Here is a 24,744-nt window from a genome sequence, read left to right as displayed (position 1 = left end):
AGGAAAGAACATGAATCTTGATCTTGATCTTGATCCTCTTGGGCTGCCTTGATAAGGTCGAACCCTTTTGGAATTCTTGGGCTTGATCTTCCACCGTTCGATCTCCCTGGCTCTCCTTATGCATGAATCTAGGAGTCTTGGATTTCTTGATGCTTCTTGGAGTCTTTGTTGGATCTTGATTGGAGTCTTGAGTTCTTGCTAATCTTGGAAGAGTCTTGATAATCTTGGATTCTTGATAAGTCTTGGAGTCTTGGATTAAGTCTTGATGGATCTTGAATTATCCTTTCTTGACTTATCTTGGACTCTTGACCTTATCCTAGGAGCTGCCGCCCCTAGGAGTGAGATGGGCCTTGGGATGGGCCTCCATCATGGTATTAAGAAGGGTATCTCTTGGGCTTGGAGAGGAATCCTCCAGTCAAGGGTAGCCTTGAAATGGGGTGGAAGTTGGGGAATGGTAAATCAATATATTTCTGGAATGACAAATGGATGGGAAATTCATCCCTTGCAGAAGAAAATAATGGTGGAAACATTAAGAATCCGGAGTTATTGGTTAGTGAATGTATTGATGATCAGAGGAAAGTATGGAGAGAGTAAAAAGTTAGAGAAATTGTTTCTACTTCTTCCTAGTAGAAAAATAGATCCATCTTTATTCCCTCAGTGAATAAGGATGATGAACTTATTTGGAGATTGGAACCAAAAGGTAATTTTTCCATCAAGTCGGCTTATATAGTTAAAATTATGGAAAATAGAGACACTAGTGATTCATTTAATTGGAATACTAAAGTTTGGAAATTATGCTGCCCCCTAAACTGAAAAATTTTCTTCTTCTTCTAAGGGGTAGGTTTCCTTCTAGGGAGTTTTTGAAGAAAAAGGGGTTTAACCTAGAGGACACTTGTGATAGATGTGGTGAGTTAGAGGATATCAATCATATTTTTTACCAGTGCACTTATTCTAAACAGATTTGGATGATGGTCTACCCTAACATAGACAGTCCATAAGATGAAGATGGAAATATGAAGGTTTGGTGGGAGAGAATTGCGATCCACAAACAAGAATATAAATTAGAAAAAACAACTTTTATATTATGGTTCATCAGGAAGAGTAGAAACAAAAGGATTTTTGAAAAGGTGGAGACTCCCCCTCCTCAAGTTTTGGAGAGAACAAGAATGGCCTTTTATGAGAATGTAAAAATTCATCAAAATGAACCCCATAGAGAATTTTCAAAGAAGTGGCGACTGATTATTTGGAAATCCCCAAAATACAACAAAATCAAAATTAATTTTGATGCATCTTGTATGAATGGTTTCAATTGTGTTTGTAGAGACTATTACTAAAAATTATGGGGGGAAAGTTTTAGATATAAAGGCGTATTATTTGGATAAAGCCACAATTAATATGGCCGAGGGCCTGGGCTGTATGGGAAGTCCATAATCTGGCTTTAAACTTAAAGGATTGTCCCTTAATTATAGTGAAATTCAAAGCAAATCAAGCTGTGATTGGCTTACCAATCAAGTCCAATTCAGTCCTTCAGACTCCTTAAATTTTAATATTCAGGATTTCCCTCCCCCTCTAGGTTTTATATGTAATTGTGATTCTTGGGGACGTGCCCCGGCTTTTGTAATACGGCTTGGATTTATCAAAAAAAACTTTAATATTTATGCAAAAAGCCCTTGAATCAACCACATTTTCACCTGGGGAAAAGTCGGAGGGGCTTTATCCGACGAACAGAATGGCAGTTTGGTTTGAATCATAATCGGAGGGTAAATTTGTATAGGCACGAACGGTCTTTCCTTTTTATGTTGATTTTAATTGCTTTATGTTTTACGATATAATCTCATAGATGATACAGTGATGGTCTTTTAGGGCCAACCCATCATTTCTTTATTCAGATGTTATTGCATTTGTGATCTGCTGCATATTATGGAATTCTCTTTTTCTTTTCGATGTTTTTTCTGCATATTTTATATGAAGATTAGTTGAGGTTTTGATTTTGTGCTTTAATTTTATCCATGGATTTTCCTTCTTGGAGTTTCGTATGAAATTATGTTTTTGCTGTGCTGCAGAGATATCAGTTGAATAGATGGAAACAACCCAACCACTTTCAGAGCTTCAAAATCTGCAAACACCTAAAAAAGAAGAGAATGATGTGGAAAAAGAGTGCAAAACTGGTCATCAATCATACGTTGTATCTTCTCGATGCACCCGTTCTCAGGTGGCTCCTGACTGGACTGCACGGGAAATACTTATTCTTATAGGCGAGGTTGCTTCTGTTGAAGGTGATTGCTTGAAAGCACTGTCTTATTATCAGAAATGGAAAATTATATCAGACAATTGCACCGCAGTGGGTGTTGTCAGATCATTAAATCAGTGCCACAGGAAGTGGGATTCACTTCTTCTGGAATATAAAAGAATCAAGGACTGGGAATCCCAGTTGGTGGGCAACGCATATTGGTCTCTGCAGTCTGAAAGGAGAAAAGAGTTTGGGCTTCCAGTTTCTTTTGATAGAGAAGTCTTTGAATCAATTGGTGAGTTTTTGAAGGCTCAAGAGGATCGCTGTACAGACCTGGATGATGATCCAGAAGGAGGGGCTGACATGCTTGATGTAATATTGGATTCTGGTAATCTTCTTTTTCCCTGGAAACGTTAAACTACTTTTATTGCTCTATATTTTTCTGTCCTACATAAAAAATATATTTATCTGATTCCAGTACTGCAACTCAACTCCCTTCCCCCTTAGATACCATAGCCTGTTTTCCTGCAATGTTGTTGGAGTATTTCAGGTTGTCGGAAAAGAAGATACTGATAACTATATATTTTGGTGGAACCTTTCTAGAGATATCACATTCTGTTTTGTTGAGATATTTTTTGATTTGATGCGTAGTGGAAGCTTGCTTCCTTGTATTTGAGATGACTCTGAGGATAGAACGTCAGTTGAGATTGTGAAACCAATAAGCTATGGTCTTCATGGACTTACTAGGAGCTCGAAATTTTAGAACCTTCTACCTATGTCTATGATGCTGCATCAGTATTGAATATCAGTTTTTCTAGATGTATGGACATCCATTACTGTTACGCTCAATTTTTTTTTTTTTTTTTTTTTTTTTTGGAAAAAGGTAATGTAATTTATTCAGCACATAAAAGAGAGATACAACAAGACCCTAACCACTAATACTGTCTGGCACAAGCCAAATTACAAGCTCATCCATGATTTAGAACAAAACAAAAGAGATACATTCTGGTTTTTAAATTCCTCATTCTTCGACACCCAGGAACATAGCTTGCCCACGGCTTTCTGCACTACTTCATCCGGGCTTTTAAATTTTCACAGAAGATTCTGTTATTTCTTTCAGTCCAAATGGACCATAACACAGCTGCTGGAATGGTACTCCAAACAAGCTTTCATTTCTTGTTGAGACCCTCAACTCTCCAAGGCATCAACAGCTCCTTCACAGATTTTGGCATAGTCCAGCTAATCTCCAAAACCTTAAGAAAATGCCCCCAGACCAAAAAAGAAACTGGACAATGGATACACAAGTGCTCGGTAGTTTCTGCAAGATTTCCACACAAAACACAAGAGAGATCCAGAATCTGAATACCACGTCTCTCCAGGTTAGTCTTGGTCAGACATTTATCAAGAGCCATTGTCCAGACCAGGAAATTGATCTTGGAGAGACTAGTTGGATTCCAAATCTGCTTGACAGGGAAGTTCTCCTGACCTGATCTGCACAGCTTAAGAAACAGGGATTTAACTGTCGTCTGCATTCCACTTCCAAACCCATTCATCCTCTAAACTCAAATCAATCATCTAATTTTGAAGCAGCCCCAACAACACCACATACTCTTCCACCTCCCAATCAAACAAACTTCTCCTACAAAGAGTCCAAATAGTGGAGTCACCAAAAATGCTAAAGTTTTCAGCTACTGAAGAATCTTGATTCACAGAAATTTGGAATAGAAGGGGAAAAGCATCAGCCAAGGGATCCTCTGAACACCAGGGATCCCAAAATTTGATTCTATCCCCCTTACCAACCTTAAATCTGATCCCATCCAGGAAGAAAGGAATGCTCTTCGAGATACCTGCCCAAAGAGATCTACCCCCATTTAGATTAGGCTCCTTAGGTCTCCAATCACCCCATTCCACTCCATACTTTGCCGCAATAAGGCTTCTCCACCATGCATTCCTCTCAGAAGCAAATTTTCATAGCCATTTACTAAGAAGGGCAGAATTAAATTCCTTCAACTTTCTTATTCCCAGCCCACCAACTTCCTTGGGGAGGCACACTTGCTCCCACTTTACAATGTGAATCTTCTTTTCATTCTTCCCAACCCCTCCATAAGAAATTCCTTTGGAGTTGCTCCAGCCTATTTGCAATTTTGTTTGGGATGGGGAAAAGAGAGAGGAAATAAGTAGGGAGGTTGGAAAGAGTGCTCTTAATCAAAGCAACCCTACCTCTAAACGATAAATATTTTGCCTTCCAAGAGGCCAGTTTCTTCTCCATTCTCTCAATAATTGAGCACCAGGTTGAGGAGGAAGTGTATTTAGCCCCAAGAGGCAGTCCCAAATACTTTACCGGGAGAGAATCAGTTTGACAAGCCATCACTTTTGCACATTCTTATAAATTTGAAACATGGCCCACTGGGATGATCTGACTTTTACTCGGGTTAACTTTGAGACTAGACACCACTTCAAACCAGCTCAGAATCCCAAGCACTGTTTCCAATTGAGTCATAGAAGCATCAACAAAACATAAGGTATCATTTGCAAATTGACAGATATTGACTTTCTCCTTTCCAGGGGAGATTGCAAACCCATTCCATAAACCAAATTCTGCAGCCTTCTTGCTAAAAAGTGTGAGAATTTCCATGGCACAGATGAACAACAAAGGGGACAGAGGATCTCCCTGCCTCATGGAAATCTGCCTTTCCATGTGAACATATATTAGAGATCAAAACTGATGAAGGCAAACAAATCAAAATCAGAATTTTTAAAATTTTTATGTATTTTGTACATTTAGACAATAAGGGCAATTTAGTTTGCATATTGTATGTAGTTCCAGCTTATTCATTTAATTTGTCTACTCATATGGTTGTAATTAAGATTTTAGAGTCATTGTGTATTTATCTTAGGAATTGTTTTCTATGCATCAAACTAGGATAGGGTTGATTTTTGTAATTTTTGTACTTAGTTCTTATAAGAATGACCACCCGTAGATTGTTTATATATTTGTATACTGTAAAGTGTAAGAACATAGAGGAATAAATGAGCTGAGTTTGTTTGAGTTCTTATGGCTTATGTGAAGTGTGGCAAATGATTCCCACACCCTAAAGCTATTCTAGGCATCCCATTAAGTGGTCCTGGATTCTCTCTATTCTATAGCTATCTTTTTAATTTTGCAAGTAGCTTTTACAGTCATCAACAGCAAGTAAGTTCTCCATCAAAAGCATTTATTTACCATTCCGAAAGTACTAAAACTGATCTAGGTAAGCTTTTCTATATTTTATGTCAAAACCCAAAATTTTTCCGTTGCAACCATTTTCCCCTTTTGTCCCAAATCATCTCCAATTGTTCCCATATTTGGACACTGATATAGGACCAGTTCAATTCTAGTCCTTAGAAAATGTTTAGTGGTCTCTTTGATCAGAAATTTATGGCTGTTGATAGCTGTAATGGCTTCTTGAAGGAATGAGAAAGAAAACAGGGAGAGAAAGAAGAGAGAAAATACCTAGTACCACTCACAAGATGTCTAAAATTACTCTAGTGTATGGGATTCACTCACCATAATTAGTGTAAGCTGAAGAAAACTCAATAAACTTCATTGCTCTTTGTGTAAAACGTCCATACGTATTTATAGACTCTAAACTCATAATAATCCTAGGAGTCAAACTATTACACTCATAATAATAGTCCTAAGAGTCAAATTGTTAGACTCAATAACCCTAGTAGGACTCAAACTAAACTACCATTATCTTATTTCAATTCAAAGAAGACTCAATAACTCTAATCCTACTTATTGCAATGACTCTAACTTGAGAATGAAAAGTTGATAGCCCTAATGACAAAAGGAGGACTTCCCATTAGCTACATGATTGGACTGTAGAGTAGAGGCCACACACATAACTAGAAAAGGATCTTGAAAGAAATGTGTTGGAATAATGTTAAAATAACTTAGTTGCAGATGTTAGGGCCTGTTTGGCTAATTAAAGTGTTTTTTTATTTCGTTTTTTTATTTCTGTTATGTCTGTTATTGTACTCAGGGGCACAAGGGTCTTTTCCCTTGTTATTTCTGTCGCCCTATATATAGTAAAATAAACACTGGCGCCGCCAGTACTGTTACATTGCAAACCCTCTCTCTTCTCTCCTCTCTTCTCTTCTCTTCTTCTTCTCTTCTCTCCTCTCTTCTCTTCTCTTCTTCTCTTCTCTTCTCTCCTCTTCCACTTATCTCTGGCTGGCTACACTGTCAAGATGGTATCAGAGCGGGAATGCTGATTAAAAGAGAGCAGATCGATCAACCCTACTATCAAGAGAAGATCAATCAACCCAAAGAACAGATCGAACAGACTAGTAGAAAAGAAATCTGATTCTGGACTACAGAATAGCTACAACTGGTACAGTTCTCCCTATTTTTTCTCTTCTTTACTCTCCTTGGTCATGTGCCGAGTGAAAACCCTATGAATTTGGGGCGGCTGAATGTTGTCGAACCTGTGTAACCCTAGTTTTCTTGGATCGTGTGATCCTGTTCATGTGTTAAGACAACTGTAGGTCAATGCTGACCTGTCTTCTCAATGGTTTGAGTTGACTATAAGTAAGAGGGATCTCTCCTGCTGATTAGTGGCTATTAGACATTCTGGAATTCTGGTAGGTGGGGACTGATAAAACTATACAGGTCTGAAATCTGCTGAATATTACCTCAGTTTTTGTCCGGAATTTGGTACTGTTTGTGCTCAATCTGGTTGGTAAACCCGAGTGTGTGGGTGTGAACTGAGTGGAGCATTGTTTTGTGGAGTAAGGAGGGGTCCTAAGTCCGGTGTTTGGGACTGATTAACTGCTTGACCATGTTGACTGAGAATTCTGCTACTTCAGAGATCTCAGGGAGCCACAATGGAGTGAGTGGGGGAATGGATATGAGCTTTCCCATGGCTGTCATTCCCTTTGATGGTCTGAATTACCTTGAGTGGTCTAGGGGGATAAAACTCCACATCACTGCTAGGGGGCGAATAGGATACATCAATGGGAGAGAGTAAAGGAACCGAAGTATGGAAGTGCTGAGCATGATAGGTGGAACCAAGAGAACAGTATTGTGATGTCTTGGCTCTTGGTTTCAATGCTGCCACGTGTAAGGAAGACTTTTATGTGGGCTGAAACTGCTTGTGAGATATGGGAACAAGCGAAGTCCACTTATTCAGAACAGAGACACTATGCCAAGATATATCAACTACAAGCTGAATCTTCTACTTGCAAGCAGGGGGAGAGGAGTCTCTCGATGTACTATTCTGATTTGACATCAATATGGAAAGAACTTGATCACTATCAGAATGTGAATTGGAAGTGTGATGAAGATGCAAAGGCCTATAAGTCACTTGTATCATAGCAACGCGTGTTTGCCTTCCTCCTTGGGCTGAATTCGTCATATGAGTCCATCAGGGTACAGATCTTGGGTAGTAAAGACTTGCCATCAGTCCAGGAGGTGTATGCCTTGGTACAGTCAGAAGAAAGCAGAAGAAGTGTGATGAATGGTGTAGAAGGGGAGTCAGTTGCCCTAGCGGTCTGGGGAAATTCAGATACAAATGTCGGAGGTGGCTTTAAAAGGGGTGACACTCAGAAAAAATCAGAAGATAAAAGCAAGCTTTGGTGCACTCACTGCCAGAAGACACGACGCACTAAAGATACATGCTGGGATCTCCATGGAAAACCTAAATGGGCACAGGATTTGGGTAAGAAGTTAGCACCGGATCAGGGCAAGAAACCAGGCCAGTAGAATAAAAAAAGGTATAACTCAACTAATATGGCATCGACAGAGGCTAGTCCTTCCGTAACTCAGGAGAGACATCCCGGTTCTGACCCTAAGGAAGATATTATCAACTCCTTCCGTGAACATTTGGAATTGTATGGTAGGACTCTCTGCCAGGTGGATTCTGGGCCTACTCCTACCTCATTTGCGTCTACATCAGGTAATGCCATAGCCTTCCATGTGTCATCTCATACTATTGATTCACCTTGGATTATTGACTCCGGAGCCTCAAATCACATGACCGGTAAGTCAAATTTGTTCCAGACATATAACCTTCTCTCTGGGAGAGATAAGGTAAGACTGGCTGATGGTTCTTTTTCTACCATAGCTGGCCGAGGCACCATATCTCTCCCACTTGGCTTTACTCTTCCTAATGTCCTGCATGTTCCGAAATTACCTATTAATTTGTTGTCCATTAGTAGTGTTACTCACTCTTTGAACTGATCAGTCACCTTTTTTTCGTCTTCATGTGTGTTTTAGGATTTGACTTCGGGGAAGACGATTGGTAGAGGAAGCATGGTGGATGGTCTCTACATGTTGGAGAATAATGCTGGTCTAGTGGCGACTGAGTCCACAAGTTCGTCGAGTGAGAGTCAGGCCTATTTATGGCATAATCGTTTAGGTCATCTTTCTTTTGAGTCGTTAAAAGTTATGTTCCCAAAGTTGTTTGAGTCCTTGTCAGTGAGTCAGTTACAGTGTCAAACTTGTCAGTTGAATAAGCATTGTAGAAGTTCTTTACCTTTAAGAAATAAAAGATCTGAATTTCCATTTCATATTGTTTATTTTGATGTTTGGGGCCCTGTTACTCTACCTACTGCGGCTGGCTATAAGTATTTTGTTACTTTGATTGATGTTTATTCTCGATACACTTGGGTTTACCCTATGCGATCTCGAGATGAAGTGCCACAAATTGTGAAAGATTTTCAATGCATGGTGTTCACTCAGTTCCAAACGGAAATTCATATTTTCCAGTCGGACAATGCAAAGGAATATTTCCATAGTGATCTCACGAAGTTCTTTGCTTCGAGTGGGTCACTTCAGCGAAGCTCTTGTGCCAGGACACCCCAACAAAATGGTGTGGCTGAACGAAAAAACCGTCACCTTCTCGAAGTTGCTCGTGGCTTGCCGATTCATATGAATGTGCCAAAACAGTTTTGGATGGATGCAGTATTGTGTGCGACATATATCATCAATCGCATGCCCTCTCGGCTACTAGAGTATAAGGCCCCACATCAGCTCTTGTTCCCTACAGCCCCGCTGTCTACCATTCCGATGCGTGTTTTTGGGTGTCGTTGTTTTGTCCACAACCTATCACCTACTCGTGGTAAACTTGACCCTCGGGCTATTCCTTGTGTTTTTCTTGGTTACCCTTCATCTCAAAAGGGGTATCGTTGCTATGATCCCATTGCCCGCAAGTACTATGTTTCCATTGATGTCTCATTCTTTGAGAGTCAACCGTTCTTCTCGGTTTTTCCTCAAGGGGAGAGTAGGGTTGAGGAGAAACAGGCGACGACTCAGATTCAACTACTACCTCCTTTACCCGATCCTCCTCTGTTCCGGGTTTTTCATCGTCGCCATAAGAGCCAGCAGAGTTCAAGAGTCGTGGAGCCGGACACTATGCAACCAACATCATCGGATTCACCCGAGGCAGATCTGTCTCATCAGCCAGGTACACTTGCTTCCATTGCTCCTTTAAATGTTGATTCACCTGTCCCCAATGATCTTAATATTCCTATTGCTAAGAGAAAGGGTGTTAGATCTTGTACCACTAATCATCCTATCTCTAACTTTGTGTCCTATGAGCATGTTTCACCATCGTACCGTGCCTTTCTCTCTTCTGTGGATAGTGTCCCCATCCCTAAGACTGTGGCAGAAGCTTTGTCAAAACCTGAATGGACAGATGCAATGTAGGAAGAAATTGATGCCTTACACAAAAATGGTACGTGGGAGTTGGTAGATCTTCCTGAGGGGAAGGAACCAATGGGGTGCAAGTGGGTGTTCACAGTGAAACACAAAGCTAATGGAACTGTTGAAAGGTACAAGGCTAGACTGGTAGCAAGAGGCTTCACACAGGTATATGGAGTAGACTATGCAGAGACTTTTGCTCCAGTAGCGAAGATGAACTCCATCCAGATTCTCCTCTCCTTAGCAGCAAATCTTGACTGGGATCTTCACCAATTGGACATCAAGAATGCCTTCTTGAATGGTGACTTGGAAGAGGAGGTGTACATGACCCAACCCCCAGGGTTCTGTGCCAAAGGCAGTGAACAAAAGGTGTGCAGGTTAAAAAAGTCCCTATATGGGTTGAAACAATCACCTCGGGCTTGGTTTAGTAAGTTCCATTTAGCAGTCCAACATATGGGATTCAAACAATGCCAGTCAGATCATACCCTGTTTGTAAAAGGAGGTGAAGGTAAAATTGCAGCTCTTATTGTGTATGTGGATGACATAGTGATCACAGAAGATTGGGAGGCTGAAATCCAGAGACAAAAAATTCTTAGCCACTAAATTTTAGGTGAAGGATCTAGGCCCCTTACGATACTTTCTTGGAATTGAAATTGCCCGCTCTCACAAGGGCATCTTTATTTCCCAATGGAAGTATGTACTAGATCTATTAGAAGATACAGGCAAGTTGGGGGTAAAACCATTTGATTCACCTATTGAACCTAATCACCATCTGGGAGACAGTCAGGGAGAGTTTTTGAAAGATGTAAAGATGTTCCAAAGACTCGTGGGGAGACTTCTGTATTTGTCTATGATCAGGCCTGATATTGCCTATGCAGTGGGTGTCCTTAGTCAATTCATGCACAGCCCGAGGACAACTCACTTTGAGGCTGCAGAGAGGATCTTGAGATATCTCAAGAAGTTTCTTGGAGCTGGTTTGTTGTTCCAGAAATACAGTCACTTAAAAGTGGAAGTATATACTGATGCAGATTGGGCAGGAGTAGTCAATGACCGAAAGTCTACCAGTGGTTATTGTGCCTTTGTAGGAGGAAACCTTGTCACATGGAGAAGCAAAAAACAAAGTGTGGTGGCTAGATCCAGTGCTGAAGCAGAGTATAGAGCGATGGCTCATGGGGTTGCGGAAATCATGTGGATAAGAAATTTGTTAGGTGAACTGGGTTTCGCAGTAAGCAATCCTACGTCACTCTACTGTGACAATAAAGCTACCATCAATATTGCTGCTAATCCAGTTCTGCATGATAGGACGAAACACATTGAAGTGGACAAGCATTTTATCAGAGAGAAACTTGAAAGTGGAGAAGTGTGCACACCATATGTCAGCTCGGAAGAGCAACTTGCAGATATCTTCACCAAAGGTCTTCATCATGTGCGGCACAAAGATTTGTGTGACAAGTTGGGCATGATTGACATCTATGCTCCAACTTGAGGGGGAGTGTTGGAATAATGTTAAAATAACTTAGTTGCAGATGTTAGGGCCTGTTTGGCTAATTAAAGTGTTTTTTTTTTATTTCGTTTTTTTATTTCTGTTATGTCTGTTATTGTACTCAGGGGCACAAGGGTCTTTTCCCTTGTTATTTCTGTCGCCCTATATATAGTAAAATAAACATTGGCGCCGCCAGTACTGTTACATTGCAAACCCTCTCTCTTCTCTCCTCTCTTCTCTTCTCTTCTTCTTCTCTCCTCTTCCACTTATCTCTGGCCGGCTACACTGTCAAGAAAATGTATTTCTGAAACACTGCCTTCCATAACCATCTTTGTTTAATCATCAATAACATTAGCTTCTTGAACACTTAAATCATCAACTTGCCATTTTGGTGAATCTTCCCCTCACTTATCCCAAATCTCAACTGCAACATTTGGAACTTTTTCTTCAATCTCTAGCTTAAGAATCACTATCTCTATGTGTTCTTCTACCCTTGGTTCTTCAACAAACTCTAGGACTTCTTCCATTGTTGATGTTGGTGGACTTGTGCCATGTCGGGTTGTAATTTTTGAATTAGTTATAGTTGAACTTGTAAGGTAAAGTCACTTCCTTACTAGGTTCTGCTTCTATCGAGTAAATACCGATCAATGATGAAATAGAGAGCAGAGAAAATGTGGAAGGGAAATGGCACTCACAGTTTCTGATCATTGTCGATTTCAAGCTTTTTCTAGCATCTTGTAGTAGGATTTGCGATATTGACCTGTAGAGAAAATGAGGATGATTAGGTGGTAGAGAGGTTGAGATGAGGAGACCGCCATGGTTAGGCGATAGAGATCCAAAGACCAGGAAAGGGGTTTCATTCAAAGAAGTGACTAAAACTAGAGTACAGCTGACAAAAGGTGAGGCCAGGTTTTTCAGGAATGATGGGTTGTTCTTCATTGAGACGTCGGAGAAGGGCGTAAATCTTCGAAAGAAATTCCTGGAGGGATGCCTTGTTAGTAGGTTCGTGGCAGAGGTATCTGATCTTGTAGTAGTGGAGAGGTGGACTTAGGAAGCTTGGGGTGCTTTAGGGGAGGTGAAGGTTACAAAACTTGTGAATGGATTGTTTCTGTTCATAGCCTCCTCGGAGAAAGAAGCGGAGGCAGTTCTTAGTGGTGCGCCGTGGTACCTGGGGGAGAATATGCTTCTCCTTGACAGATAGAGTGCTTGTGCGGGTTGCCTCTCCAACGAACCTTCCGAGAGAGGCAATCTCGATCAGAAGATCTGGGTCCGTATTTATGGACTTCCACTGATCTTGTGGAGTTCGGAAGTTATCTCAGCGATCGGGGATTTCTGTGGGGGTTTCCTAGCCACAGATGACTCCACAGAGGAGCTGGCGACCTATGAATGGGTGAGATTGCAGGTGGTATGGAGGGGAGAGATTCCGACAACGGTGGAAGTTAGAGTGGGTGAAGTGGTGTATATTGTACACATCTGGCTAGAACTAGAACCTTTGGTGAGGCCGGTTATGGAGTTACACAAATCGGCGAAGAACATTTCGAGGGATGAAGTGATTGAAAGTTATGTAGTAGAGACTTGGGGATAGTTGAGAAGGGGGTGTGGGTGGGTGTCGTGTCGGCCGGACATTCCATGGGTGACCCGGAGGGTTGAAGTTCAGGAGATTTGGAGAAGATGACAGGGGAACCATTGATTGCATTAAACGGGAAAGAGAATCAGTCGATGGAGAGGAGGGTAGCGTCTGACATTGTGTCTGGCTGCGGACAGGGGGCTCGGTTTCAAAATTTGAACAAGGTGAAGAGGAGTGCAAAGTCTGACCTTATCCCTGACAACGTTCAGGGGGCTCAGGTTCAAAGTCTGAACAAGGTGGAGAGAGGGCTATTGGCCGAATAGTAAAGAGGAGTTGAAAGAATTAATAGGGGAATGCTTGCTGGAGCTGGGTCACACGGGTGGAGAGGGTAGGGAAGAACGAGTCAGATGGAAGACCCAGAACTTTAACCACAAAAGGAGGTCCAGGGACCCATATGGTAAAAGGGGCTTGGACCGTGGGCTTAGGGAAAAGAGAGGGGAGGACCTACGAAAAACCGGGACCCAGTTTTCTCTAGTTGTTGGGCCTATTGGGAGAGATAGTCAGAGGAGTTGAGAGCCTAACCTTGAGTATGGATGCCGGAATCGGAAGTTTACAAATGTGTACAGAAGGGACCCAAGGGCGATCAAGATCTTCGAGGGAAGGAGGGGCCAGGCGAAGAATCAAGGAGTCCTTGCAGGAGCGGCAGTGGGAAAAGGGAAAGCAATGATGGTGGAGGCAGAAGTTGTGTCGTCTAACGAAGATGCGGACGGAACAATTGCTGATGACGCTCCTAAATTTAGAGGGAGCCCTAGTAAAATCCAGAATGATTTGGAAAATAGTGAGGACCTTCATGGGGAAGAAGTGTCTCCGTTATAGGTTGTGGATCCGTCATCGGAAGAGAGGATGGGAAGAGGGGAGTTAGCTTCCGCTTAGTATGGCTGTGGTGGAAACACAAGCTTGTTGGAGTGAGGGTGATGGAGAGACAACATTGCTGGAGGGTGGGGAAATCTTGGAGGGCTCCGAGTTAGTGGAGGGGAGCCTTCTACAACGGACTCAAAATGTGGTCAAGGGAGAGCTTCTGTCGAGTTGGGTGTTACCCAAATATTTGAGTTTTGGGGAGTTTCTTAGGGTCTCAATGGCGGGTCTTCAGAAACAGACGAAGGATTTCCTAATGGAAATTGAACACAGGATTTTACGGGACAGAGGTGTAATGAATGCCAAAGGTAAGAAGAATGTGAAAGGGAAAAGGGAGTTGTTACGTCTCACTTGGGGCCTGAATGATAGGGCAGGGTGTACAGAGGAGGGTGGTAGAGGGAGGAGAAAAGGGAGGTAGTAAGAAGTTGGGGAAAAGGGGGGGGGGATAGGACTGTATTTGAGTTATGATGAAAATTTTGTCGTGGAACGTTCGGGGCTTTGGGTTCGGGGCGGAGAAGGGTTGTCATCTGCTCAGTAATAAAGGCACACAAACCAGATATCATCTTGCTTCAAGAAACAAAGCTGAGTAGGATGGATGCATCAGTGGTTAGAAGCGTGTGGGGGGATGGCCAATGCGGGTGGAGATGTTTAAATGCTTCAGGAACAGCATGGGGAATTCTAGTGGTATGGAATTCTAATACTGTCACGATCAGTGACTCCATGGTTGGAAATTATTCGGTTTCCATTGAAGTTGTAGGGACGGAAATTTCAAGGGGATAATCACTGGGGTGTATGGCCCAAATGATGATTCTGAAAGGCAGAATTCCTGGGAGGAGCTGGGCAGAATAAGGAGTAGGGGTTATATTCCCTGGTGTATAGGCGGAGATTTTAACATTATAAGATTCCCACAGGAGAAAAATAAAGGTGTGAGAAGGACTACGGGGATGCAATCTTTTGGTGAGTTTGTTAACAGACATGGTCTGGTGGACCTGCTGTTGTCTGGTGCTAAGTTCACTTGGACTAATAACCTGTGGTTTCGGGAGGCTGGTTTTGAAGAGAATTTGAAGGAGTGGTGGTTATCCTTTGAGGTAGAAGGCTCAGGATCTCATATTCTTGCAAAGAAGCTACAGATGTTGAAAGAGAAAATCCTAGACTGGAAGAAAAACAGTTTTAAGGCAGTAGAATTAAAAAAAGGAGAGTTGTTAAGCACCATTGAAGAGCTGGTGAATCTATCTGAAGAAGAGAAGGCAGCTAGGGCTGAGGCAAAATAGTGTTTTGATAAAGTAGCATATCAGGAAGAGATTAAATGGAGACAACGGGCTAAAATCTCTTGGCTAAAGGCGGGAGACAAATACAAAGTATTTCCATGCAGTGGCTAATTGTCGAAGAAGGGAGAATACTTTGAAGAAGCTGCAGGTTGGGACAGGCTTATTGAGGAGGAATCTTCTATTAAAAAGGAGGTGGTGAAATTCTTCAAGAATTTGTACAAGGAAGTGTGGCCGGCACGTCCAGGTCTGAATGGGAGCCTATTTGAAGCCCTCTCCAACAATCAAAGAGAAGACCTAGAGAAACCTTTCTCAGAAGAGGAAGTTTGGGGGGTTATCAAAAGCCTAGAGGGAGGGAAGACCCCTAGACACGATGGGTTCACAATGTTGTTCTTCAAGAAATGTTGGAGTTTCCTAAAGCTAGAGGTGATGAAGGCTATGTCAGATTTCCACAAAAGAGCATCCTTAGAGCGTAGCTTAAATGCTACGTTTATAACTTTGATTCCAAAGGTTCAGAATCCTATGCGTATCTCTGATTACAGATCCATAAGTTTGGTAGGAGGTTTCTACAAAATTTTGGCGAAAACCCTTGCTAATAGAATGAGGAAGGTACTTCCTGAGATCATTTCAGGGGTGTAGGGGGCTTTCTTGCCCAGCCGACTATTATTAGAAGGTATTCTTATTGCTAACGAGCTGGTAGACTCGAAGTTAAGGAGTGGCAGCAATGGTGTGGTATGCAAAATTGATTTAGAAAAGGCATACGATCATGTAAACTGGAGGTTTCTCGACTTGGTGCTGCAGAAAATGAACTTTGGCCAGAAATGGAGGAATTGGGTGTGCATATCTACTGCTAAGTTTTCTACACTTGTGAAGGGTCATCTTCTGATTTTTTTAGAAGTTCGAGGGGTCTTTGACAGGGAGACCCCCTCTCTCCCTTGCTGTTTATCTGTGTGGTGGAGGCTTTAAATAGGTTAACTAAAAGAGCTGCGGCTGAAGGCTGTGTGGAAGGTTTTACAGTGGCAGAGGAAGGAACTGTGGTCCCTTTACTACAGTATGCAGATAATACTTTATTCTTTGTTCAGGCAGAAAAGGAGCAGTTAAGTAATCTTCGGATATTCTGGTGTGGTTCGAGGTGATCTCTGGGTTACGGGTGAATTTCCAGAAAAGTGAAATTATCCCAGGATCTTGCTGCAGAGCTTGGGTTGGGAAAATTCCCTTTCAGGTTTCTGGGTCTTCCAGTTGGAGCAAAATGTCACTCCAAGTCCATTTGGGACCCGGTGATTGAAAGGATAGAGAAGAAGTTGGGGGGTTGGAAGTCCAGGTATTTGTCCAAGGGAGCTAAGATATACTATGTTGAAAAGTGTCCTAGCAAATCTACCTATTCACTTTTTATCTCTGATTCCAATCCCAACACAGGTGGCTGAAAGGATGGAAAAGTTAGAAAGGAAGTTCCTATGGTGTGGGAAGGATGGTGAACAAAAGATTCATCAGGTTAAGTGGGAATCCATATGCAAACCTGTCTCGGCAGGGGGTTTAGGAGTGAGAAATTTTAGGCAGGTGAATACTGCTCTCCTAGGTAGATGGTTGTGGCTCTTCAATTCTAACCCTCAAGCTCTCTGGAGGCGGATAATTGTGGAAAAGTTTGGAACTAGAAACTATGGATGGGACCCTGGACCTGCACCCACGCCTGCTGGCCGCTCAGTTTGGAAAGGAATTGAGAAGGTTTATTCTCATTTTATCCAAGGGATTAGGCTAAAATTAGGGGATGGCAATAGGATTAGTTTCTGGCGAGACACCTGGTGCAATGGTGCCTCCCTAATGGAGACCGTCCTGTCGCTATTCCTTATAGCAGAAGACAGGGATGTGATGGTGGCAGATCAGTTTGAGTGGCGGGGAAATACAGGATACTGGTGTCCAAAGTTTAGGAGGCATCTCAATGACTGGGAATTCTCTGATCTGTTAGAGCTGCTACAAGTGATTCAGGACTATCAACTCCCAAATCAGCAAGATTCCAGAATTTGGAAATGGACCAAGGATGGGATTTTCTCAGTGAAGTCTTTTTATTTAAACCTGAATGCTGGTTCGGCTCAAGCTTTTCCTTGGAAAGAGATTTGGCTTCCTCACATTCCTACTAAAGTCTCCTTCTTGGTCTGGACTGCAGTGCATGGCAAATGTCTCTCCAAGGAGCAGCTAATCAGGAGGGGTCTGGTGCTGCCCTCCACAAGTTGTGTGATGTGTAATGGAGAAGATGAATCTGTGGAACACTTATTTATTCATTGTGAGGTTGCCCATCTGCTGTTCTGTCATTTCTGCTCCCTGCTAAATATTAGGTGGTGCTGCCCCAAGTCTTTAGCTGAACTGCTCTTCTCTTGGAAGTTGATGGGCTTAAGTAACAGGGGTAAGGTGTTATGGTGTACGATCCCTCATGTAGTGTGTTGGGTCCCGTGGAAAGAAAGAAATAGTAGGATTTTTGAAGGTCAAAGGTGCTCCTTAGATGAGTTGGTGGTTTGGGCATTGGCTACTTTACATTCCTGGCTGTCAGCCAAGGACTCTTTTAAGCATATTCCCCACTATCAATATTTTGATATGGATTTTTTGTTTACTTGATTTAGTTGGGGGTCTCATGTATGTATTTGGGAGGGACCAGTTTTTGTTGACTTTTTTGTATAGTTGTTGGCTGTACATGGAGTTTTTGTGGACTGAAGGTTGTTATGTTTTACAGTTATACTCATTAATACAATTACCTTACTTTTTATCAGAAAAAAAAAATCAGAACATTTGATCTTGCACTTGAATTTCTTTAACTTTTTCCACTTTTATTTCTTCTTGATCTTTAACCTCAAGTTGATCATGGGTATTCACAATTTGGGTCCTTGTTAGAACAAACTTGATCCTAAGGTGATTAAAGGTTTGTTTCTAGGTTATTCTTCTCTTTATTTCAAACTTCTATATAAATTTCAATCTGGGCTGGACAAAGTGAAGCTGTTGTCCCATTCTCAAACTCTTATACTGTTCTATTCTTCTTTCTTCTTTTTCCTCCTTTTCTCAACTTACTTCATGGTATCAAAGCACTAGGAGTTTCTTTGAAGATTTGAACCTCTTTTCTCTGCTGTTTTTTTCCTTTCTTTTGATCCAGGTGAACTGAAACCCTAATCTGTTCGAGTGTTTCCAAGGGACCTGCTCTTCACTCTATTGGGTTTATCCTCCAACCAAGGAGACCCTAAGAACTTCTGTTTATGCCCTGTTAGGGTATGGAAAGGAGCATTCCACAGACTGCAAGTGAGACCTGAGTTCAGGTCTAGGGTTTGCGGGGAGGAAGAATCAGCTTGAAGACAGTTATGCAGAGAGGAGTAGTCCATTTGTAAGCTTGCTACTTTAATCTTTGTCTATTTGGGATTGGAAGAGTGCTGTGTGCAATCTTCTTTCCGGAATCTTGTGGGCTGCTCCTAGGACTACTGCCAGCAGTTTGTTGTGGGCCCATTTTTGGCTTTCCAGAAGGTGAACAGTATTCATCCTTGCTGTGTTTTACTGCTGTATTGTTGTGTGAGAAGATAATACCTGCTCTTAGGATGTCTTCCACCAGGTCTCATCAAAGGAAACCAGGTCAGGGGAAACACTTCCCATTTTTTACCACCCTATGTTTCCGATTACCAACATTAAGCTAGATGAGTTCAGATATGCTAAATGGGCTATTTCAACCAAGCTAGCTATTGTCAGTATAGGTATGCAAGGGTACAGTAATGGGCAAGTTGTTGAGCCTAAGACTGATAAACCAGAATATAAAATTTGTGTAGGGAGAATGCCATTGCTGGGGTTGTACAACACTACATTACAACCTAAAAGATTTAGGATAAGCTCCTAAAGACATATGGGTAGAGAAAGAACTTTGCTTCGTTTATAGGTTGAACCAAGACAATGTGGCCTTGAACTAAGGGGAACTTTTTGCATTAACTTATTTTGCAACTCTTGAGGATCTTAGGGAAGAACTTGGTCACCACTTGATCTTAGACCGGAGAGTACCAAAGATAAAGAGACATGAGAAACAAATCAAAGAGAGAAGAATAATAAGTTCCTTGCAGGGCTTAATTCATCTTCTTACCTAATTAATAAGATGGCATCCAATGGACTAGGTATGAAGACTCCTTTCTCTATCCTTTGTCCTGATCAAGTTGTTTTTCCTTTGACTCCAAAAGTTTTTTGTTGTGTATGTTTCATCCATGTCACAGAACTAAAAAGAATGAAATTAGATTCAAAATCTATTCGTGGAGTCTTCCTTGTCTACTCTCTCACTCAAAAGGGTTATAAGTGCCTTGATCCTAACACTGGGATAAAGTTTGTTAGCAAGGATGTCACTTCTTTGAATCTTAGTCTTTCTTTGAGCCTCTTTGGAATCCTCTTTAGGGGGAGAATAGTATGGTGGAAGAGACTCTGTTTATGCCTCAGCCACATTCTAACACTTTTCCACCTCCTTCTGACCCAACATCATCTTCCTCTTCCTCATTTCCATCTTCTTCTGATCCTACATGCCATGGACAAACTCCTAATTAGGGTTTTAAAAGGCATGGGAAGCGTAAGTCTGGAGGTGCACCTCGAGGTGCCCCCAAAACGCCCTGAGGCATATGCTAGAGACATTGATACCTTCAAGGTGTAGCCTTGGTGCAAGAGGTGTATGCCTCGTATGTCTTTTGCATGAGCCGTGCTAAAGACAAGACACCCCCCCCCCCCTTTTAGCTAGTGTTATGCATCTTCATTCTTCTTAATACAAAAGATTTTTATTAAAAATAAAGGAAAACTACATCCTCCTTCCTCTTCTTCCTCCTTCTTCTTCCTCCTCGTTCCCCTCCTTGTGTTCAGGAGGCTTATGCCTCTTACATTCTGAACTACACCTCTTCACAGTTCGCATTTTAAAACATTGCTCCTGATCCTATCAGCAACTAGTTGACCTCATAGAAAGTAAAACAAATGAATGTGAGATCAAGATGAATGTGTATAAAAGGAAGAGAGAGAGTACACAGTGAAGATGAATGTGTATTGCTGAAGACTGCGACCAATCAGGTGACTCTTAATCTGGTCAAGGTATTGTCCCTCACTTTGATTTAGTTGTTCCTATTGTTCTATGTTATCAAGATCATTCCTGCACCTTGCATCCTATATCTAAGTTTGTTTCATACTCTCATCTTTCACTTGCCTATTACTCATTTGCTTTTGCTGTGTCCTCTATAACCACTCCTTCCAAGTTCTCAAAAGCTATTCTTGATTCCAAGTGGAGAGAAGCAATGAATGGGGAAATGTGAAGCTGGTACATGTGAGTTAGTGGATCTATCTGATTGGATTTAAACTGTTGGATGCAAATGGGTGTACACAGTGAAGCACAAGGTAGATGGGTCTGTAGAGAGGTTTAAGGCAAGGTTGGTTGCTAAGGAATTCATACTGAGAGAAAGCATTGACTACAAGGAAAGATTTGTTCCTCCTGTGTATTATCATTCAAAAAAAAAAGGATTTGCTCCTGTGGAAATTCTAACTATCTAGGTTCTATCACTTGCTACAAATTACTTTTGGAAGTTGCATCAACTTGATGGAAAAAAAATGCCTTCTTAAATGGTGATCTTCAAAATGTCTATATGGATCCTCCTCTAGGATTTGATATGGATGGGAAGGTGTGTAGATTGAAAAGAGCTTTGTACAACTTAAAGCAATCACCTAGGGCATGGTTTGAGAGACTCTGCAAAGCCATGAGGAATGCGGGATATAGGCAAAACAATGCTAATCCTATTCTACAAGAAGGAAAATGACAGGTTTATTATTTTAATAATGTATGTTGATGATATGGTGATCATCAACAATGATACAAAAGAGATTAAGGATTTAGATCCTGTGAGATACTTCTTCTGTTGTTCTTCTTTCTTCTTCTTCCTCCTTTGCTCAACTTACTTTAAGATTCTATTACCAAGAAAATTATGTTTTGATGGATGTCAATTTCTTTAAGTTTTAGTCTTACTCCTCTAACTTCATTTTGTAATTTTCTCTACTTCCTACCTACATGGCTTTTTTTCAATCATATCTTTTGTGTCTATTTCCTTGTTTTTTATTATTTTTATAGAAGTGTCTATATCCCATCACCTTGCCAGAGGTCATGGTTGTACATTAGTGAAAAAAGATATGGAAGATGCAATGTATGCTCTTGAAAAATGTTATATTTGGATGTTAACAAATCAACCGCATAGAAAGAAGCTTGTAGGATACAAGTGGGCATATACTATTAAATACAAGGAAGATAGATCAATATAGAGATATAAAGCCATATTAGTAGCAATAGGATGTATACAAAAATATGTGGTTGACTATATAGAGACATTTGTCGTTGTGGAAAAAATGAATTCAATCTATATCCTTTTTGTTGTTGCTACTTATGATTGACCATTTTATCAACTAGATGTGAAAAATGCCTTCTTGCATGGTGATTTACAAGAAGAATTTTACATTCAACCTCTTTTTGGGTTTGTTTCGTTACTTTTAAGATGGATTAAGGAAATATGCTTATTAAAGAAGGAAATATATGGCTTTAAATAGTTTCCTAGGGTGTGGTTCAATTGGTTCAGTTTAGCCATTATGGGCAATGTTCAAAGAACGGACCCGAAGGGAGAGCCACTGGGTCATCCTATAGATAATATATATAATATATGTGTTATATGCATAATTATATAATTATACATAATATATGTGTTATATGCATAATTATATAATTATACATAATAATATACATATATCAAAATATATAATTATATTCTGCATATGACGTTTTTTAGTTTAATTTTAATTTTTTATACCTAAGTTAAGATTTGAGGCCAAAAAAGGCATTGTTTTTGGCAAAAATAGTGGGGCAAGGCGCTTTTGGAAGCTTACATAGCTTGCAAAAAGTTGGCTCTGGAAGTTTGGATAAAAGTTAAAATGAAAAAAAAAGAAAACAGCCAGTTTTATGAATCTGGGACCAGTTCACCGATTCCCTGGTTGGAATGGCCGGTTGGCCGGTTGGCCGGTTAAGGCTGTTTTTTTACCACCAAATTTTAGAGCCTGACCAAACTAGCCGGTGAACTGGTTCATGGTTTTTAAAGTCCAGTCCAGTTCTCTGAACACTGGTTATGAGTTGTGGATATAAACAAAGTTAAGCAGATGATACTTTGTTCATTAAGAAGGATGACTAATCAACTACAAGTCTACAACATAAATGCAGATGATATTGTATTCATAGCCATAGGTAATTCTTAGGAAGAAATACAAATTCTACTGAATTTGAGATTAAAGATATGGGAAATCTGAAGTACTTGGTTGGGGTTGAAGTGGTTAGATCCAAGAAGGGAATTTTCATCTCTCAACGTATATTCATCTTTGATCTAATCACAAAGATATGGAAGCCTAGGGATCAACCAACTGATGTTCCTATTGATCCAAACCGCAAAATGTATGGGATGGTGAGATACTTGAAGATGTTAGTTTTAAAGATTGGTAGGGTGGTTAATTTACTTGTCCTGGACCAGGCCAGATAGGTATCTTGTTTATCAACCTGTGAGATTGTACTGTGATAATAAGACAATAATTAATATTGCAACAACCCTGTCCAACATGACAGCATGAAACATAATTGTCACTTCATCAATGAGACAGTTGAAGCTAAGGGTATTTGGGTCCTTTTACCTTTATGAGGGTAATTTAGTACTTTTGTTTTGCATTAAAAGTATCAACAGAGGATGCCGACTTAATTTCATTCTCTTAAACTTAGTTCTGTTTGCTCTCTCTCTCTCTCTCTCTCTCTCTCTCTCTCTCCATTTCTATTTTTTTCTTCTTCGTCTTGGTTAAGATCTATGCAATTTTGGGTTACATGGTTGCATGGAGCTAACCATGACAACCATCAAGTTTTCTTGTTGGGCTGTATGGGACTTTTTTCTATCAATCCTGAAACCTTAAACTAACTAGACAATACAAGCCACAATTCCATAATGTAGGCTTTTATTCCTTGGATCCTAACGATTTGGGGTCTTAGGAGGGGTTGACTGCATATGGACCTAACCTATTGACATTTTTTACACTAAATTGTTGCTTACATATTTGTATTGATGATCTGATGCTTGTATGCGCCTGAGATTTGACAATTGACCAAGCAATGGTTCCTGTATGTTGAGTGGGGAAATTACAAAAAACGCCCCCTTTAAATCACTTATTGAACATGGATTACATTCTTCTAGGAATTTCTGAGAAATATACCTCAAATCAACTTATCCAATTCAATTTCTTCACTTTCCTCAGACTCGCCTCTGTCTCGTCCCTCTCCAGGTTCTCTCTCCTCTACCTTTTGAAGAGGTTTTGCTGACATGTTATTGTGCTTCATACTAGTTATCCAAGAATGCTCCACACACTTCTCTGACCAAAGGACCAGGTCCTGTTACTCTCACATTGTTGAGTTTTATCTTTGAAGTGCACTTGAGCCTTGTCTTCTATTATACAAAACTAATCCTTTAAACTACATTTGAAAAAAAACAGAGGAATTTGATTTTTTTTGGATTTTTTTAGGGGAGGGGGGTGCCAAGGGCAAGATGTAGTACCTCAAAAGAAGTTTTCAGTCTGGTTTGGTATCTGGTACTGTTTACAGCTTGAAATGACTTACAGTAACAACTTGAGTGCAGTTTTTGCCTTCATATTGTTATAATGAACGGTTCTAATCATTGGGTTAAAAGTGCAAAATAAATGAAAATGGCTTTACACAAACAACTTGAATGTAGTTTTTTTTTCTTCATATTGCCAGAATGAATAATTCTAATCATTTGGTTAAAGGTGCACAAATAAATGACATTGGAACTTGAAGTCATGTAAATGAACTTTTTACTCGTAATATTATCACTATATTTTTATCTGTTGTTATGTTAGGTTCCAAGAAGCGAAGGCGCAGACCAGTTGCTCAGAAAAGCAATGTAGAAGATGAGCAGGAGATAGTAGAGAAATTACGTGAGAACTCAGACTTCATCCATGCAATACTGAGAGGAGACTTCACTGAAAATGAAGACAAAGGGTTGACTGATTTAAGAAATATCCATTCAAGCCAGACTAAATTCACAAGGAACCAGGCTGATGAGTTGATCAAGGTCCTTGGAACTCTTGCTAGCACGGTTAACCAGCTTTATGATCAGATTCAGTAAGGAAGACAATTCTCTGTGAGATCATAATGTATATTTTCCATGACATGTCAATCGTAGTAGTTTGTATGAACCTGGTAACTATTATGTTTTCCATTACAAGATAACTGTAGTGTTTAGTTTGTATAACCCTATTTTACAAATTAACGTTTTTATTTATTTTTGTTAATTATAAGAAAATATATAAAAATTTGTTATCTATATTAATATATTATATCATATATCTATATAAATTTTTTTTATCTAAATATTATATAATATTTACCATATATGTATATAATTCGTAGGTTGAGCTTAGGTATTTCTTAGCATAGGTCTAACCCGCATTATGTGTTGGTTTGGTATGAATCCAAGTTGGGCTTAGCTCAGAAGAAAATAGTTGCTTGATCCTAGGAATTTGCAAATATGGCCACAT

General features: G+C 40.5%; 1 protein-coding gene across 3 annotated transcripts; it reads left to right on the top strand.

The window, feature by feature from the left end:
- The first annotated feature begins 1,450 nt into the window (after nt 1–1,450).
- Nucleotides 1,451–24,498, top strand: LOC104593865 (sequence-specific DNA binding transcription factor). 3 transcript variants are annotated; one of them, XM_010253905.3, is made up of 3 exons: nt 1,451–1,774; nt 2,064–2,618; nt 24,064–24,498. In XM_010253905.3, the coding sequence occupies exons 2-3, from the start codon at nt 2,081–2,083 to the stop codon at nt 24,330–24,332; spliced, it is 807 nt and encodes a 268-aa protein (XP_010252207.1). In that variant the 5' UTR covers nt 1,451–1,774; nt 2,064–2,080; the 3' UTR covers nt 24,333–24,498. The 3 variants fall into 3 exon arrangements, with proteins under 3 accessions (XP_010252207.1, XP_010252205.1, XP_010252208.1); XM_010253903.3 differs by having other exon boundaries at nt 1,454–1,760; XM_010253906.3 differs by lacking the exon at nt 1,451–1,774 and adding an exon at nt 1,825–1,981.
- Nucleotides 24,499–24,744: the final 246 nt, after the last annotated feature.

Source organism: Nelumbo nucifera, chromosome 5 (genome assembly GCF_055504915.1).
Source record: "Nelumbo nucifera cultivar China Antique chromosome 5, China Antique-T2T, whole genome shotgun sequence".
NCBI lineage: Eukaryota > Viridiplantae > Streptophyta > Magnoliopsida > Proteales > Nelumbonaceae > Nelumbo > Nelumbo nucifera.
The sequence above is the reverse complement of the archived record's forward strand: the minus strand, read 5'-3'. Positions and strand labels throughout refer to the sequence as shown.